Source organism: Oncorhynchus mykiss, chromosome Y, assembly GCF_013265735.2.
Source record: "Oncorhynchus mykiss isolate Arlee chromosome Y, USDA_OmykA_1.1, whole genome shotgun sequence".
In the NCBI taxonomy this organism is placed as follows: Eukaryota; Metazoa; Chordata; class Actinopteri; order Salmoniformes; family Salmonidae; genus Oncorhynchus; species Oncorhynchus mykiss.
Genome location: NC_048593.1, coordinates 1,352,405 through 1,372,326, shown reverse-complemented (window position 1 = coordinate 1,372,326; position 19,922 = coordinate 1,352,405). Strand labels below are relative to the sequence as shown.

The 19,922-nt window shown below is 46.4% G+C and overlaps 1 protein-coding gene across 1 annotated transcript in view; it reads right to left on the bottom strand.

Annotated features, from left to right (window-relative positions):
- LOC110509506 (netrin-G2) overlaps window positions 1–19,922 on the bottom strand; it is a 158,246-nt gene that overhangs the window by 57,415 nt on the left and 80,909 nt on the right. The window contains exons 4-6 of the mRNA XM_036967213.1: window positions 5,144–5,316; window positions 2,845–2,880; window positions 1,262–1,432 (exon numbers count right to left, since the gene is read on the bottom strand). Of these exons, the coding sequence (XP_036823108.1) occupies window positions 1,262–1,432; window positions 2,845–2,880; window positions 5,144–5,316 (380 nt within the window). The remainder of the gene's footprint in view (window positions 1–1,261; window positions 1,433–2,844; window positions 2,881–5,143; window positions 5,317–19,922) is intronic.

Below are 19,922 nucleotides of genomic sequence, written 5' to 3'. Positions count from 1 at the left end.
TCCATATTGGGTGAACCGTTTAGAAATTACAGCATTTCACATTGCGTTTCAGATTATTTTGTGCCCAATAGAAATTAACAGTAAATAATGTACTGTCATTTTGGTGTCACTTTTATTGTAAATAAAAATAGAATATGTTTCTAAACACTTCTACATTAATGTGAATGCTACCATGATGACGGTTATTGTGTAGGGCCAAACAACGCCATTTACCTGCAACTGTATTCATGACACAGCACTGCCTCTTGTGCCTTATTTAATTAAGTATGACACACTTCTCTAACTCTGTAGACAAACTCGTGTGGATGGAATGTGCATTCTTTCTGCAGGGAAGAAGCATCCCTGTGCCTACACGCACGCACACACGTGTGTTATGACTGGACTTGGAATTATCAGGGTTTTTATTCTTAGATCCATGAGAAGGGGGTGGACTCCTGGTCACAGCATACTCTACCTGTAGGGAGGTGATGGGGAGGTGGGGGAGTGAGTGAGAGCTCGGATCCCCGGGAGGATGATATATGAGTTTCACTGAGCCATCCATAAACACACACATGCACACAAGACTGGTAACGAGACGACTCTTCTTTTTTCTGTTTTAAAGCTTTAGTTAGCTGCTCCTCAATCACAGCTCATCAGTGACTCTATAGGAGCTCTTGACATCGGCCTTAAAATACAGAAAAGTGCTGATCAATTCAACAACAGTATTTAATGGATTTCCTCAAAGAAAATTCTGACGACATCAGACACGACGTTCCTGGCATTCCCTCTTTCGCCGTCCTCTCCCTCCCTCCTCCCTACACACTAAGTGCTTTTCCCAGAGGAACACGATTGGCCCTCTGGCTCCCAAGATGTCAGGTTTAAATTTAACCTAGGACCGTTGTCGGTCGGGACTAGACCTGGTTCTGAGGACCACTTTATATTCACGATCTTGACAGGGTGTTTGGTCCTGTCGGATAGGGGCTCCTCAAATCCAGTCAATCAGAAAGAATCCAGCCAACCTATCCATTCTATAGTAGCACAACGCCCACTCTCTCCTATGGATGGACTACACGGACACATCACATCTGGCATTAATGTCAACCAAGATGATGGATGGTTTGACAAAAGAGAGTGCACTTTAATGATAATGCACACACACGTGTGCATGGGCACAGACACATGACACACACACAATTATTGTCTATGATAAGTCTATATTTTTCTACTGTACCTATATCTACTCTACCCACTACCACTAACTCTATCTTCTCTAGGTGCCCACCTTCCTGAGTAGTAGTAGAAGAAGCTTCTTGAGTAGCGGTTGTGGTCAGGTCTGGTTCTGGTGTGGTAGTGGGGAATACGGTTGTAGTTTCAGGTTCACTTTCACTTATGGAGGTTGTAGTGGGGGCTGAAGTAGTGGTTGTGGTGGTCAAAGGCAAAGTTTCTGACAGTTCTGTGAGAAAACAGATTCCAAGTTGACGAACAAACAAAACATCCCACCTCTCCACTCATAAAATCCAACAGGGGAAGGCAACCCTGTTCCTGGAGTGCCGCAGGTACTGCAGGATTTTGTTCCAACTAGGCCCTAAACCACTGCTGCTTGAACATTTGTTACATTGTGGAATGGTTTGTACTTAACGACACGTTTTCCCAAAACGTTCTTGAACAGACTTTGAGATACGTTTGGTCCATTTAGTGGGTGTGCAGGGGTGTTGCTTGAGGCAACGAGTGACTTATTTAAAGAGCAGCGGTACATTTTGAACCCACAATCCAACCCGTCCCGGTTTTTCAACTGGTCATTCAGTACAGCACTGCTTCTGTTCAATTAAAAATTCTATTACATTTTCATGTACTGAACCAACTGAGATAATTGATCAGTTCAGTGATTGCCTCCTGGTCTTCCAGGTGGGTTAAATCAGAAACATGAAGTTCCTGCAGTACTCCAGGACCAGGGTTGCCTGCTCCTGCACTACAACATTGGCTAGTCCTACATATGACTAGTCTAAAAGCATATGTCATATTTTTTTATCCTTGAATAGCTTTAAGCCAAGTCTAATAATAGTTTTACAAGTCTATCTTAACCCCAAAGATCCCTAGTCAGTCCTATGGGGTGCCGTTTGTAACATGCTATATTTTGTGAAAAAGATCAATTCCGAGCAAAAAAAGTCCTGTAGACTAACCAGGAGAGCCCAGTGCTGTCTGTCAGGTCTGATGTTGCCACTTTGCTGATCATTTCCATCTAAGCGCTCTGAGCTGAGAGTGTCTCCACAGAGAGTATCCCTAATCAAATTCCATTTTATTCATTCCTCTAGGAGCTCCTCACCCACAATCACACCGCATTACAGCACACTTACCAATTCCCCTGCTCCCCCTCTCTACCTTTCATACTCACTTCCTATCCCTCTCTCTCTCTCTCTCACACACACACACACACACACACACACACACACACACACACACACACACACACACACACACACACACACACACACACACACACACACCGCATTACAGCCCACATTTCCCTGCTCTCTCTCTTCCCCCTCTTTATTTAAATCTCTTTTTCTCTCCCATGCCTCTCCACCAGTGACTTCATTCTAACATAAGAGAGACAGAACTGTGAAAAGATTCCTGCAGTGGAAGCTAGTGTAGCTGGGATAAGAAAGGACATTTCGATGCCATGGTGGCAACCGTACAGGACGTCCTATCAATGATATGGAAGACAAGTCCAGCACTGCAACCAACAAAAGAAGAAGAGCGGAAGCTGAAGAACAGAGATATGGAACGAGAGAGAGAGAGCGAGAGAGCGAGAGAGAGAGTGTAAATGTGGATGCAACATCCTCTTCTTGGCTTGTTATTACTTACTAGAACCACCGCCTGTGGGGGCACCAGCGATTGCACCTGAAAAACAGGGCGAGAGAGGGGGAGAGGGAAGAAGAAAAAGAAAGTGTATAAGTATCTGTTTATTTATGCAGTCTTCCCGACCTTGTTAATCACACTCTGTAGAATGATCTTGTGTGTGCTGTGTGTCAAAAAACTGTATATCAGCTTTCTTTAATCCTGGCCTGACCTTGGTGGGTACCCACAGGAGTGTTCAGGCTTTTGCTCCAGCCCAACATCACCGACACACCTGATACAACCAATCAACTACCATTAATAATTTGGCCATAATTAGTTAAATTAGTTGTGCTGGTGCTGGGGTGGAATAAAAGCCTGCACAGTCTGTGGGATGAGGACAGAGGAACTCTGATCTGTATGCAGTTTGCTACTAGATCCTCTGCAGTAGAACACCACTCAAATCTGTTCATCCAGGCCCCTGTTCTCTACCCAACTCTGGTTCTCTGATCATGGGATGATAGGGGAGGCATAGGCTCTCGCCACCAGGCAAGTGCCAGGGGAGTTGGGCCGCCCCCAGAGCAGGCTTGATCTGCCAGAGAGCTGACAGAAGAGTCCAGGCTGGGAGGCAGGGAGGGCGCTCCGCAGTGGTGGACGAAGGGAGGCAGAGGAGGGGTTGGGGGGGGGGGGAGTTATGGCAGGATGGGATGTGCTGCCTGGCCTAGATTATTATTTTATCATCGCCAGTGCGAGCAACAGTACATTCTCCAACAAGATCCCCCCCCTCCACACTACACTACACTGCTCTCTGCTCTGAGGTACAGGATCTGGAACCTCTAGTTTGGTTACGGAACCTATTTGCCAGGATCCAGTACCTCTCGTGGAAATATTTTTTAATGTTTTCCTTATAGAATCATAGTCGTGGGATTTATGCTGCAGCACCTCTGATAAATTTAAATACATTTGTCAAAGTTATAGAATTAGGACTACTGCTCTCTGTTCAAAAATAAATCAAATCATTCAGAACAGTCCACCAGGATTAGGCCTATCATTTCGCCATAGAGGATCAATAGCTCCCTTTAAAAAAAATTGCCTCGCTGTGAATTGTGTCTATGCCAATCACAAGGTGTCAGGAAAGCGCCGCAAATCTGTCAGTGAACAGCATGCAGCCAAAACAGGCCTTTTGCAATATTTCAAATAAAATTGCGGGAAAACACAGGTTGGAAAGCAAATGCCTTCAGATGAAAAGAGAAGTCTCTAATCTGTCTGTATGCTGCCAAAATATTTGAGCAACTTCCAAATAGGCCTAGCGAACAGTAGCCTAGGTACAAAGTAAAACAAGAGAGTACATCAGACATCGCCGGCAAGTGAGCTGGGCATCATTGGGTGAGTCAGTGAAAGCTTTTTTAGAACTATACTTTCCTCCTCATATTGTACAATGTCTCCTCACACCTAGGCCCAGGCTATTAATGGATTCAAGACAAGGTTGTTTTTATTGATCTCAGATTCTCAGTTTGTCAGTGTCAAAATAGCCTGTCATTTCAATATTTTGTGCAGTCTTAAAAAGATTCTGCTAAGTGTCCAGTCATGTAAAATGATCTAAAATTTCATTATTTATCAAATGAGTTTATAAAAGGCCAAACTTTTCCAGGACTCTATAGGCTAACGATGTTCCAGAACCTCAGAGCCCCCCAGGTAACAGTACTCTAACAATGTTCCAGAACCTCAGAGCCCCCCAGGTAACCCTACTCTAACAATGTTCCAGAACCTCAGAGCCCCCCAGGTAACAGTACTCTAACAATGTTCCAGAACCTCAGAGCCCCCCAGGTAACCCTACTCTAACAATGTTCCAGAACCTCAGAGCCCCCCAGGTAACCCTACTCTAACAATGTTCCAGAACCTCAGAGCCCCCCAGGTAACTCTACTCTCGCGCTCACTTTTTGTTCCGTCACCTCCCGATTCACAAATGATGAACTGGGTAAGAGAAAAACAACTCTGTCTCTTCATCTCTCATTTCATTCAGGAAATTAGTTGGAGAAGTCTGGGGAATCCACATCCATCCTTCACAGATGGTTCAATTAAATATGAATAATCAAAAAGAACATAAGAACATAATATTTTATGTAAAAGATCATAAACAGGTTCCAACATACTGTAAAATTATCATAATTGAACTAATTGGGACCTGTAAAGAATATAATTCAATTCACTTGGTATGAGTGAGCTACAGTATGTAAGTGGGTCCTGTTCAAAGTGGTCAAGGAACAGAATAGAAATGAATAGAAACAGAATAGAATAGAACTCTACTGTATAAATGGGGGATACGTACAGGTGTTGGGAGATCCGTTGGGTGTGGGCAGGTAGGAGCCAGCTTTCCAAGACTTGGCCTTGAAGCCCTTCTTGCAGCGCTGACAGTCCTGTCCCGTGGTGTTGTGTTCACACTGACACTGGAGGTTCCCCTCTTGCAGCAGGCACAGCGACGAATGCAGGTTACACTTACACCTGAGGACAAGGGATAGGAATAAGGGTGTGAGTGTGTGTGAAAGGAGGCACAGAAGTGTGCATGTGTGGTGTGTACTCGCTTAAGCATATTGCAGCGACTTTAACCCAACACCTAGGCACCTTGTCAAGAAGTTCAGATCCCTTGGGGGGGGGGGGGGGGGGGGTGGAAAGTTGTCATCAAGGAAAAGGGTGGCTGCTTTGAAGAATCTCAATATGAAATATATTTTGATTTGTTTAACAATTTTTTGGGTTACTACAAGATTACATATGTGTTATTTCATAGTTTTGATGTCTTCACTATTATTCTACAATGTAGAAAATAGGCCAAATAAAGACAAATCTTAGAATAAGTAGTTGTATCAAAAATGTTGACTGTTACTGTATACTTCCATTCATTTTTTCAACGGGTACCGGGTGACCTTAAGACAAGTCTTGTGAGGCCTGTGGGCATCCTAGAGCAAAACCTTTCCACAGAGGGGTCATATTAGTGTGTAGCCCAAACTGTTCGGATGCTACAGATCAGCTGTACCAACTTCAGATGAGTCCCAAGACGCAGAAATGGAGACCACCATCGTGTTCTTTAGAGTCTCATCTTTCCATAGAGGGGTCATAATCATTTCTAGGTAAAACCGTTCGGACGCTGCAGACGATTTGTGACAATTTTCGGGATGCCTCATGGTCATTTTATTTTTATAATGCTAATTAGATTTCCGGGGAGGTGTGGACATCAACCTTGGGGGGTTGAAGCCCACATGCAGTCTTTTTAATGTGATTTTGAAATCATCACTTTATGTCTAATACATCACTGTGTGTGTTTTTTAAAATTATATCTAACTCCATAATAAAAAATTGTTTACAATTTATTTCCCAGAGCCTCCTTGGGCCAGTGGAATGCTCAGTCTGATTGTGTGAGCGTTAGTAAAAAAACATTTCATATGAAATTAGAGATATGTGTACACAGCCTGATTGGTTGATTGGATGGTCTAGAGCCCACCCCCACCCCTTACACCTTCAAAAAACAACAACAAAGGCTCATGGTATTCAACCTGTCAGTTGGAGCTGGAGTTGGACCCTGAAAGGCTCATGGTATTCAACCTGTCAGTTGGAGCTGGAGTTGGACCCTGAAAGGCTCATGGTATTCAACCTGTCAGTTGGAGCTGGAGTTGGACCCTGAAAGGCTCATGGTATTCAACCTGTCAGTTGGAGCTGGAGTTGGACCCTGAAAGGCTCATGGTATTCAACCTGTCAGTTGGAGCTGGAGTTGGACCCTGAAAGGCTCATGGTATTCAACCTGTCAGATGGAGCTGGAGTTGGACCCTGAAAGGCTCATGGTATTCAACCTGTCAGTTGGAGCTGGAGTTGGACCCTGAAAGGCTCATGGTATTCAACCTGTCAGTTGGAGCTGGAGTTGGACCCTGAAAGGCTCATGGTATTCAACCTGTCAGTTGGAGCTGGAGTTGGACCCTGAAAGGCTCATGGTATTCAACCTGTCAGATGGAGCTGGAGTTGGACCCTGAAAGGCTCATGGTATTCAACCTGTCAGTTGGAGCTGGAGTTGGACCCTGAAAGGCTCATGGTATTCAACCTGTCAGTTGGAGCTGGAGTTGGACCCTGAAAGGCTCATGGTATTCAACCTGTCAGTTGGAGCTGGAGTTGGACCCTGAAAGTGAGGAACTTCCACAGGTGTGTAGGCTTCTTTGTTTTGTCATCAAAACAAAAGGCATACAGTACATAATGCATCTTAATTTGTTGTATCATTATTGTACTGTTTTCATTAGACCACCAGAAGATGCAGGAACAGAACAGCCTATTTGCATGTGGGACCATCCTGGCCTATACCCTGTCTGCCATCTATTCATTTCAGAATGCCATGATTATCTACAGGGCTAACTATAGGCTTCTGCATCTCAGAGGCCAAACACATACTTAGTATTGCTTGTTGTGTTAAGCCTATTATGCAATGGCCCATGGTGTAATCTTCAGTATCATCACAAAGTATATTCAGAATTTTGCAAAATGTATTGACATTTTTCGAATGAGTAAACACTCTTGAATTCTGTTGTTGAAAGCCAATAAAGAAACCAGACTGCAATGAAAGGTTGTTGTCAGTTCGCCTTGTAACATTATGAAGCGGGAAAACAATTCCATCCCACCTGAACAGGTTGAAATTCCACTTTTTAACTTCCTAGTGTGGAAATATCATCAAAAAAACTGCACTTCCCATTCAACTTATCCCAGTCGGAATGAATGCGTAACTTAACGTTAGAGTTGTTTCTGTGTGGCTAATATGCCTAAATCATCTGGAGTTTATGTGGGAGATTAACTCAGTTTACTAGTCAAAAATAGATGTTTGTCCAAGGATGTCAAGAAATGATGTGAATCTGTGATTTCTTGTTGCATTCGTATTATGTGACTAAATTAGCGCCTTTTCCAGATGAGCGGCTGGATTCCAATACAGATTGTTTCCGCTGGAGTGAACAGATATCTGAATGTCTGCATAATATATTCAAAGAATAAACCCTGTATGCTGGCAAAATGACCACCTCAATCTTCATCTCTCTCTGTCTGCCAATCTCTTTCTCTCTCTGCATGCTGGGAGTGTTTGTTGCATGCTGGGAATTGTATGAGCGAGTGTTGTCTGGAGTTAGTTGGCCTGTTTTTTCTTTCTAGTTTTACTTCTCTTGGTGGTTTTCCTTTTCCTATGCATGATTAAGGTGATTGTTTTAATTTTTTTGTCGTGGTTGAATTAAGTATATTGTTTTTCTTGTTGAAATTGTCCTAGCTTTGGCGGGGATGGCGACCCACATGGAGACGCCGTCCCTGTCACTTCGGCATGGCAAGGTGTGTTACTGAAGCTAATGTCACTGTGGAGGAGTTTCTGGTCGCGGTAGGAGAGAAGGTCGGCTATGAAAATGTTGCTTATGCGTCACGGATGAATAAAGCGGTGGTGTTTTTTCTTAAGGAAGAGCGTCTTGTTGATCGGATGGTTGAGCATGGCGTACTTCTTAAAGGTATGTTTATTCAAGTTACGCCGCTTTTTTCTCCGTCAACAAGGGTAACGATTTAGAATGTACTGCCGTTTATTCCCAATGAGCTATTGGAGCGTGAGTTATTGCGGTTTGGGAAGTTTGCAAGTTCAATTAAGATTGTCCCATTGGGTTGCAAACACCCGGCTCTGAAACAGGTTAGGTCGTTTTGGCGACAGGTGTTTATGTTTTTGGACTCGCCGGAGCGGTCTTTGTAGTTATCGTTTGAAGTCAACAACAGACTGTATATGGTTTATGCTAGTATGGGTAGTCAACAGTGTTTTGAGTGTGGGGATGGTGGCCATAAGCGACATGCTTGCCCGAAACGGGAGAAGGCGGAGGGAGGGGCGCAGGAGGTCCTCGTAACGCCTGGGCCCACTGATGTAAGAAGAGGTGGTCCGACAGTGGTAGAGCAGTCACAAGCACCTGTTGCTGAGGAACAAGTTGTCTGTGTTGAGGGCAGGGAGTTACAATTTGTACCAGAGGGGAATGTTATCCAGCAGATCTGGAGAGCAAGTACCAGTGATGGGTTACAGGAGGGGGTTCATGTGAAGCTAGTCTCCCAGGTATTGGAGGAGATGCCCACTACGAGTAATGGGGTAGAGGAGGGGGATCAGGTGGGGCTAGTATCCCAGGTAGTGGAGGAGATTCCCGGTACGAGTAATGGGGTGCAAGTGGGGAGTGTTGAGAGGGATGCGGCTGAGGGGAGTCAGATGCGTCCTCAGTTGAGGAGGATCAGGAGAAGGATATGGATATCTCTCTTGATATGATAGCAGCTGGTGACGACTAAATTTACAATCTGGAGGAGGTTAATTGGTTCCTGGATCAGACTTTTGGGAAATCTGTCAAATTGGCAGATTTATTTTATGTTGATAAGTTTGTGAGGTCAGCTGTGATGTTACAGAGGACGGTGGGGTTAGACCAGTTGAGTGAGAAAAATATTTTTCGCTTGAGGAACTGTGTTACTGCTGTCACGGCATCAAAAGGTAGTGGGAAACGTGGTAAGGTTAAGAGAAAATTAAAACAATGATGATGATCATGCCTCATAGGGTGTTTTTTTCTCTTCGTCTGGTTTCTCTGTGGCTTCTTCTGCTTTTCCTTTCTCTTTTCTATATGGAGGTACTAAGGGTAGGTTCGCTCAATATTAATGAGGAAAGGGAAAGGAATACGAGGGCTTGGGTATTAGAAGTGTAATAAAACAGAAAAGGAGACCCATAGTGATGAAGCTAACGAGGTTGACTGGGGTATGTGGTGGGAGGGACAGCATATACTCAGTCATGGTACTAATTTCAGTGCTGGGTGGTATCTACAACAGAGATTGTCAAGGGTCGGGTTTTATTAGTCAAGGCAGATGTTATTTTTAATTTGTTTATGTTTATGCTCCTAATGAGGTTAGAGAGCTTATTGCTGTATTTGGTAAAATATAGGAAACCTTAAGACAGTGTGACCAAGAGGAGTGTATGGTTTTAGGGGGGGAATGGAACTATACAGTGGATTTTACTGTTGACCGCACTGCTGAAGACCTCACCTGCAGTCAGCTACTTGCCTGTCTGGTCTATTAACTGAGTTTGAGCTTGCTGATGTGTGGAGAGTAAGGAATGCAAAAGTTAGGCAGTACACATGGTTAAAAGTTAATGAAGGTCGTGCCAGTGCAGCAAGGTTAGACAGGTTGTATGTATCTGAGCACGACTGTAGTAGGGTTGGAAGGTTAGACAGGTTGTATGTATCTGACTACTACTGTAGTAGGGTTGGAAGGTAGACAGCTCGTATGTATCCGAGCACGACTGTAGTAGGGTTGGAAGATGTGACATTACTCCTGTGGGTTTCTCTGATCACCATAATGTGTCTGCTGATATTCACTTGTCCTGTCCAAGCAGGTCATCACCTTATTTGTACTTTAATGTTAAATTGTTACATGATGTCATGTTTTGTGAAATGTTTTTGTTGTTTTGCGGGAAAATGGAGGGTTACAAAAGGGAATTTTGAGTCCTTGAGACAATGGTGGGAGGTTGGGAAGGCCCAAATACGATTGTATTGTATCCTGCTCTGTCTCGTAAGTTAAAGAGACTATCAGGGCCCTTGAACAGGACATAAAATCTATTGAATTGAAATTGCTCACCCAGAATGACCCCGGACTAGTGTCGTGGAAATTTCCTGTATTTACCAAATCATGAGAGCAAACCACACACAAGTCAGAGTTATCACAAAGTCCATTTTTAATTATATGAGCTCCATCACAACCCTGTGACTCTCAGATCAATTCAGTGTCTATAAATGAATTCTCTGAGAGTCCCTTACACATTGCAACTGAGATCCTTTATAGCAAAGACACACATAGCCAGACAGCATTGGCCATAATTTATCGTTCAGCTTTGTCTCCTAAACTATGTTATTTTCTCAAACTCAGAACCTAAAAAAATCCTCATATCAACAGGCATATATCAAATCCACCCTATCTTGACAAGATCACAGAGACACATTGACTGGCACACAGACATTGTGGAGCCAAGAGATACACGCTTGACCTCTCCCCTCTCTGCGGCCTAAGTAACTTAGTCCAGACAGAGAACAGATGACGGCAAACCCGGCCACAGTATTATACAAAAATAAACATTCTGATGAGAAGTAACTTACAAACACATGATGAATACATCTTACCTATGTTACCAACTAATTCTGATTATTCCCCAACACTAGTCATGAAATTACAGGACAAGTGACATGAACTGAGGTCGCTTCTACATGAAAGAATGAAGGGTGCCTTGATTAGGTCTCGCTTTGCTACCCTCAAGGATATGGATGCTCCTAGCCCTTTTTTAAAACCTAGGGCAGTCAACATTGCAACGCAAACAGATGCCTTCGTCTCCCTGATGGGAAAGTGACCACGGATGATGGTGAGATGCGCCAACATGCCGTGGATTTCTACACTGTCCTCTACAAGGTGAAGGATTGTGATTCTCTGTGTACTGAACAGTTGTTACATGGACTTCCTCAATTGGGCCCTGAGCAGAGAGTTGCTTTGGACTCTGACATGACTCTGCAGGAGCTGTCCACAGCAGTTATGCAGCTCTCATCAGGCCGAGTCCCTGGCATCGATGGTTTACCATCTGAGTTCTATAAGCAGTTGGAGGTCTGTTGGGGGGGATTTTTATGAAGTGGTGTGTGAATCTTTTCATGAGGGTTCTCTTCCTGTTTCCTGTCAATGTGCTGGGCTTTCTTTGTTGCCAAAAAAAGGGGAATTTGTCTCTTCTAAAAAATCGGCGACCTGTTGCATTGCTGTGTGAAGAATATCAAATTGTATCTAAATGTCTCAAACAGGTTAAAATAATATCTGGGGCTTTTGGTCCAGAAGGACCAGTTTTACTGTGTACCTGACCTCTCTGTTGTTGATAACTTGTTTCTGATAAGAGATGTTTTAGACATTTGTAAACTGTCTTATGTGAATGTGAGTTTACTTTCTTTGGATCAGGAGAAAGCCTTTGACCGTGTGGACCACCAATACTTGTTCAAAACAATGAAAGCCTTTGGGTTCGGGGATGTTTTTTTGTCTTGGATGAGTTGACTGTATGCTGGGGCCTCATGTATGGTGAAGGTGGGGGTGGTTTAAGTTGCCACATCCCTGTTCAAAGGGGTATCAGGCAAGGATGCCCAATTTCAGGGCAGTTATTTTGTCTGGCAATTGAACCAATGCTTTGTTTTTTAAGAGCGAGGCTTACTGGTTTCTCTGTGCCAGGAGTAATGAAGGGTCCCACGATAGCACTGTCTGCGTATGCAGATGACGTGACAGTTTTTATTACAGGGAGTGGGGATGTTATGGTTCTCTCAAATGCTCTAAAGGTGTATGAGGGGGCCTCCTCAGCATGAGCCAATTGGGAAAAGAGCTGCACTCCACTGCACGAGGGTGGGCAAGTTCTGGTGTACATTTCTTCCAGGATCATGGCTTTCCGGCCTCAAGCAGCCAGAGACTGTTGTACAGTGACTGTCCTAGCTGGGTCGACACAGCCTACACATTGATGAGGAGAGCGGGCTGTTTGTGTCATGTTGTGTGTTTCTGTCCTTTCCCTTCACCCTGTCTCCCTCTGCTGGTCGTTGTTAGGTTACCTTTTCTCCCCCTCTTTCCCCCAGCTGTGCCTTGTCTCCTCCTAACTACCCATTCACCCCGTTTCCCACCTGTTCCCTTTTTCCCTCTGATTAGGTCCCTATATCTCTCTCTGTTTTTGTTCCTGTCCTTGTCGGATTCTTGTTTGTTGTGTTTCATGCCTGAGCCAGACTATCGTCATGTTTGCTGTAACCTTGTCCTGTCCTGTCGGAATCTGCCGGTCTGTCTGAGCCTACCACAGTTTGGTTATTAAAGAAGCTCTGTTTAAGTTAGTTCGCTTTTGGGTCCTCATTCACTCACCGTAACAGAAGAATCCGACCAAGAATGGACCCAGCGACTTCGGATCCTCTCCACTCAGCCGTCGAGATCCAGGGAGCAATGCTAGGCAGTCACGAGCAGGAATTGTCTGCTGCTCGACATGCCGTTGAGACCCTGGCCACCCAAGTCTCCAACCTCACAGAACAGGTTCACCATCTCCGCCTCGATCCACCGGCCACTTCCAGGGCTTTCGAATCTCCGGAGCCCAGAATCAATAACCCGCCGTGTTACTCTGGGGAGCCCACTGAATGCCGCTCGTTCCTCACCCAGTGTGATATTGTGTTTTCTCTCCAGCCCAACACTTACGCCAGGAGCACTGCTCGTGTCGCCTACGTCATATCTCTCCTTACTGGACGGGCTCGTGAGTGGGGCACGGCAATCTGGGAGGCAAGGGCTGAGTGTACTAACCAGTATCAGGACTTTAAGGAGGAGATGATACGGGTTTTTGATCGATCTGTTTTTGGGGAGGAGGCTTCCAGGGCCCTGTCTTCCCTATGTCAAGGCAATCGATCCATAACAGACTACTCTATTGAGTTCCGCACTCTTGCTGCCTCCAGTGGCTGGAACGAGCCGGCTTTGCTCGCTCGTCTTCTGGAGGGTCTCCGCGCAGAGGTAAAGGATGAGATTCTCTCCCGGGAGGTTCCTTCCAGCGTGGATTCCTTGATTGAACTCGCTATTCGCATTGAGCGACGGGTTGATCTTCGTCACCGAGCTCGTGGAAAGGAGCTCGCGTTCTCCGTTGCCCCCCTCTCCGCATCACTACCATCTTCCTCTGCCGGCTCGGGAGCTGAGCCTATGCAGCTGGGAGGTATCCGCATCTCGACTAAGGAGAGGGAACGGAGAATCACCAACCGCCTCTGTCTCTATTGCGGTTCTGCTGGTCATTTTGTCACTTCATGTCCAGTAAAAGCCAGAGCTCATCAGTAAGCGGAGGGCTACTGGTGAGCGCTACTACTCCTGTCTCTCCTTCAAGATCCTGCACTACCTTGTCGGTCCATCTACGCTGGACCGGTTCGTCAGCTTCCTGCAGTGCCTTAATAGACTCTGGGGCGGAGGGCTGTTTTATGGACGAGACCTGGGCTCGGGAACATGACATTCCTCTCAGACAGTTAAGGGAGTCCACGGCCTTGTTCGCCCTGGATGGTAGTCCTCTCCCCAGGATTCAGCGTGAGACGCTACCTTTAACCCTCACTGTTTCTGGTAATCATAGCGAAACCATTTCTTTTTTGATTTTTCGTTCACCTTTTACACCTGTTGTTTTGGGCCATCCCTGGCTAGTTTGTCATAATCCTTCCATTAATTGGTCTAGTAATTCTATCCTCTCCTGGAACGTCTCTTGTCATGTGAAATGTTTAATGTCTGCTATCCCTCCTGTTTCCTCTGTCTCTTCTTCACAGGAGGAGCCTGGTGATTTGACAGGGGTGCCGGAGGAATATCACGATCTGCGCACGGTGTTCAGTCGGTCCAGGGCCACCTCTCTTCCTCCACACCGGTCGTATGATTGTAGTATTGATCTCCTTCCGGGAACCACTCCCCCCCGGGGTAGACTATACTCTCTGTTGGCTCCCGAACGTAAGGCTCTCGAGGATTATTTGTCTGTAGCTCTTGACGCCGGTACCATAGTCCCCTCCTCCTCTCCCGCCGGAGCGGGGTTTTTTTTTGTCAAGAAGAAGAACGGGTCTCTGCGCCCCTGCATAGATTATCGAGGGCTGAATGACATAACAGTTAAGAATCGTTATCCGCTTCCTCTTATGTCTTCAGCCTTCGAGATCCTGCAGGGAGCCAGGTTTTTCACTAAGTTGGACCTTCGTAACGCTTACCATCTCGTGCGCATCAGGGAGGGGGACGAGTGGAAGACGGCGTTTAACACTCCGTTAGGGCACTTTGAATACCGGGTTCTTCCTTTCGGCCTCGCTAACGCTCCAGCTGTCTTTCAGGCATTAGTCAATGATGTCCTGAGAGACATGCTGAACATCTTTGTTTTCGTTTACCTTGACGATATCCTGATTTTTTCACCGTCACTCCAGATTCATCTTCAGCACTTTCGACGTGTCCTCCAGCGCCTTTTAGAGAATTGTCTTTTTGTGAAGGCTGAGAAGTGCACTTTTCATGCCTCCTCCGTCACATTTCTCGGTTCTGTTATTTCCGCTGAAGGCATTAAGATGGATCCCGCTAAGGTCCAAGCTGTCATTGATTGGCCCGCCCCTAAGTCACGCGTCGAGCTGCAGCGCTTTCTCGGCTTCGCGAACTTCTATCGTCGTTTCATCCGTAATTTCGGTCAGGTGGCAGCTCCTCTCACAGCCCTTACTTCTGTCAAGACGTGCTTTAAGTGGTCCGTTTCCGCCCAGGGAGCTTTTGATCTCCTCAAGAATCGTTTTACATCCGCTCCTATCCTTGTTACACCTGACGTCTCTAGACAGTTCGTTGTCGAGGTTGACGCGTCAGAGGTGGGCGTGGGAGCCATTCTTTCTCAGCGCTCCCTCTCTGACGACAAGGTCCACCCATGCGCGTATTTTTCTCATCGCCTGTCGCCGTCGGAACGTAACTATGATGTGGGAAACCGCGAACTGCTCGCCATCCGGTTAGCCCTAGGCGAATGGCGACAGTGGTTGGAGGGGGCGACCGTTCCTTTTGTCGTTTGGACTGACCATAGGAACCTTGAGTACATCCGTTCTGCCAAACGACTTAATGCGCGTCAGGCGCGTTGGGCGCTGTTTTTCGCTCGTTTCGAGTTCGTGATTTCTTATCGTCCGGGCTCTAAGAACACCAAGCCTGATGCTTTATCTCGTCTCTTCAGTTCTTCAGTAGCCTCCACTGACCCCGAGGGGATTCTCCCTGAGGGGCGTGTTGTCGGGTTGACTGTCTGGGGAATTGAGAGGCAGGTAAAGCAAGCGCTCACTCACACTCCGTCGCCGCGCGCTTGTCCTAGGAACCTTCTTTTCGTTCCCGTTCCTACTCGTCTGGCCGTTCTTCAGTGGGCTCACTCTGCCAAGTTAGCCGGCCACCCTGGCGTTCGGGGTACGCTTGCTTCCATTCGCCAGCGTTTTTGGTGGCCCACCCGGGAGCATGACACGCGTCGTTTCGTGGCTGCTTGTTCGGTCTGCGCGCAGACTAAGTCCGGTAACTCCCCTCCTGCCGGCCGTCTCAGGCCGCTTCCCATTCCCTCTCGACCGTGGTCTCACATCGCCTTAGATTTTGTCACCGGACTGCCTTCGTCAGCGGGGAAGACTGTTATTCTTACGGTTGTCGATAGGTTCTCTAAGGCGGCTCATTTCATTCCCCTTGCTAAGCTTCCTTCTGCTAAAGAGACGGCACAAATCATCATCGAGAATGTTTTCAGAATTCATGGCCTTCCGTCAGACGTCGTTTCGGACAGAGGTCCGCAATTCACGTCTCAATTTTGGAGGGAGTTTTGCCGTTTGATTGGGGCTTCCGTCAGTCTCTCTTCCGGCTTTCACCCCCAGTCTAACGGTCAAGCAGAACGGGCCAATCAGACTATTGGTCGCATCTTACGCAGTCTTTCTTTTCGCAACCCTGCGTCTTGGTCAGAACAGCTCCCCTGGGCAGAATACGCCCACAACTCGCTTCCTTCGTCTGCGACCGGGCTATCTCCTTTTCAGAGTAGCCTCGGGTACCAGCCTCCGCTGTTCTCATCTCAGTTCGCCGAGTCCAGCGTCCCCTCCGCTCAGGCTTTTGTCCAACGTTGCGAGCGCACCTGGAAGAGGGTCAGGTCTGCACTTTGCCGTTATAGGACGCAGACTGTGAGGGCTGCTAATAAGCGTAGAACTAAGAGTCCTAGATATTGTCGCGGTCAGAGAGTTTGGCTCTCCACTCAGAACCTTCCCCTTAAGACGGCTTCTCGCAAGTTGACCCCGCGGTTCATTGGTCCGTTCCGTATTTCTCGGGTCATTAATCCTGTCGCAGTTCGACTTCTTCTTCCGCGATATCTTCGTCGCGTCCACCCGGTCTTCCATGTCTCCTGTGTTAAGCCCGTTCTTCGCGCCCCCGCTCGTCTTCCCCCCCCCCCCCCCCATCCTTGTCGAGGGCGCACCCATCTACAGGGTCCGCAGGATTTTGGACATGCGTCCTCGGGGCCGTGGTCACCAGTACCTCGTTGATTGGGAGGGGTACGGTCCTGAGGAGAGGAGTTGGGTTCCCTCTCGGGACGTGCTGGACCGTGCGCTGATCGAGGATTTCCTCCGTTGCCGCCAGGTTTCCTCCTCGAGTGCGCCAGGAGGCGCTCGGTGAGTGGGGGGGTACTGTCATGTATTGTCATGTTGTGTGTTTCTGTCCTTTCCCTTCACCCTGTCTCCCTCTGCTGGTCGTTGTTAGGTTACCTTTTCTCCCCCTCTTTCCCCCAGCTGTGCCTTGTCTCCTCCTAACTACCCATTCACCCCGTTTCCCACCTGTTCCCTTTTTCCCTCTGATTAGGTCCCTATATCTCTCTCTGTTTTTGTTCCTGTCCTTGTCGGATTCTTGTTTGTTGTGTTTCATGCCTGAGCCAGACTATCGTCATGTTTGCTGTAACCTTGTCCTGTCCTGTCGGAATCTGCCGGTCTGTCTGAGCCTACCACAGTTTGGTTATTAAAGAAGCTCTGTTTAAGTTAGTTCGCTTTTGGGTCCTCATTCACTCACCGTAACAGTTTGGGCTTAGACAAACATCTTTTCCTCTTAAAGCTGGAGGGGGTGATTTGTCTGGCTTGACTCCCTTTTATGAGTCTGTTATGCAGGTTTGGAGAGTTCTTGTCAAGTCCCGTAAGGCCGGCATGCCACCAGGGCTTTTTTTTGTGGCTTTTTGAAGAGCCTCTCTTTTTACAACACTGTCATCCAGGACTGCTATGGGTTCATCCAGCCTACGTTCATGCCTGCTAGGTGTGGGGTGTACCAAGCTGGGTCATTTAATGCGGGGTAGGAGCAGATCATTGCAGGAGCTGGGAGAAAGAGCAGGGATCCGATCATCTCGCCTGCTGAGGTCTGTAATTCCTTGCCAGTACTTCATCGGCAGTATGTGATTGACACTTCCAATTCTGATCGGTGGATTGAGGGTCTGGATTATGTGTTCCCTGCGCTGAATGTTAGTGCTGCGGCGGGGGCATTCGAGGAGGACGTGGAGATGCTGCTTTCCATCCATACCCCGGAGCTGGGGGAGTTCAAGGCGGTGGGAAAGAAGGCCATGTACATAATGTGTAAAAGTGTCCCGTGCTTCTACCCTAGAAAGGGTAAAATCGACGAGGTGGGTGGGGGTGTTTGGTCCAGGTGCTTCCCCAAAAGGCTGTTGGGGGTCTTTATACAAACTGCCTATTGAAAAGAGGACAGCTGACCTCCAATGGAGGATAATACACAGAGCCATAGCCACCAACATGCATCTGGTACATCTGGATCCTACTGTTGGGGAAGGGTGTCCATTCTGTGCTGAGTCTGAAACTCTGGCACATCTGTTCTTACAGTGTTCCAGGTTGGTCAGGATGATTGACCTGATCACTAGATGGTTTTCAGCTCTGTTTATATTTGGTTTATATTATATACAGTTTATATTTGGGCTACAGTGTAGGTTTAATCGAAGGGGTGTAGTTATTTTGCTTAATTTTGTGTCGGGGGCAGCTAAATTAGCAATATGGAAGACACAAAAGAACAGTATTCGGGGACAGGGATCTGTGGATGTGGTGAGAATGCTGGAGGGGATGTTTGCAGGGTTGAGTTTGCCTATTACAAAATGGTTAACAATATTGATCTGTTTATGAGTATATCGGGTATTCAGAGGCTGTTGTGTTTAGTTACTGTGGAGGAAGATTTTTAATTGATGTGTAACCATGGTTTTGTATGAGTGTTTACCATGTTGTGGGTTCCCAGACGCAATAAAGGTTATTTAAAACTCAATCTCTCTCTCTTTCTCAATATCCTCTCTCTCTCTCTCCTCTCTCAATCTCTGTCTCTCTCTCAATTTCCTATTTTGTTCTCAATCTCCTCTCACTCTCTCACCAGTTCTCTCCTCCACTGCTTCCACTGCATTATCTTCATTCATTTTGTTTGATGATAGCACCGAGCTCCACTACGTAGTGGAGGAACGCACACGAATGCCCTGGACCAGCACTAAATAGCACCATGATAATGTCATGGACCAGCACTAAATAGCACCATGATAATGTCCTGGACCAGCACTAAATAGCATCATGATAATGTCCTTGACCAGCACCAAATAGCACCATGATAATGTCCTGGACCAGCACTAAATAGCATCATGATAATGTCCTGGACCAGCACTAAATAGCACCATGATAATGTCCTGGACCATCACTAAATAGCACCATGATAATGTCCTGGACCAGCACTAAATAGCACCATGATAATGTCATGGACCAGCACTAAATAGCACCATGATAATGTCCTGGACCAGCACTAAATAGCATCATGATAATGTCCTGGACCAGCACCAAATAGCACCATGATAATGTCCTGGACCAGCACTAAATAGCATCATGATAATGTCCTGGACCAGCACTAAATAGCACCATGATAATGTCCTGGACCAGCACTAAATAGCACCATGATAATGTCCTGGACCAGCACTAAATAGCACCATGATAATGTCCTGGACCAGCACTAAATAGCATCATGATAATGTCCTGGACCAGCACTAAATAGCACCATGATAATGTCCTGGACCAGCACTAAATAGCACCATGATAATGTCCTGGACCAGCACTAAATAGCACCATGATAATGTCCTGGACCAGCACTAAATAGCACCATGATAATGTCCTGGACCAGCACTAAATAGCACCATGATAATGCCCTGGACCAGCACTAAATAGCACCATGATAATGTCCTGGACCAGCACTAAATAGCACCATGCTAATGTCATGGACCAGCACTAAATAGCATCATGATAATGTCCTGGACCAGCACTAAATAGCACCATGATAATGCCCTGGACCAGCACTAAATAGCATCATGATAATGTCCTGGACCAGCACTAAATAGCACCATGATAATGTCCTGGGCCAGCACTAAATAGCACCATGATAATGTCCTGGACCAGCACTAAATAGCGTCATGATAATGCCCAGGACCAGAGCTACAGTTGAAGTCGGAAGTTTACATGCATTCAGTTTACATACATCATTAAAACTCGTTTTTTAACCACTCCATAAATGTCTTGTTA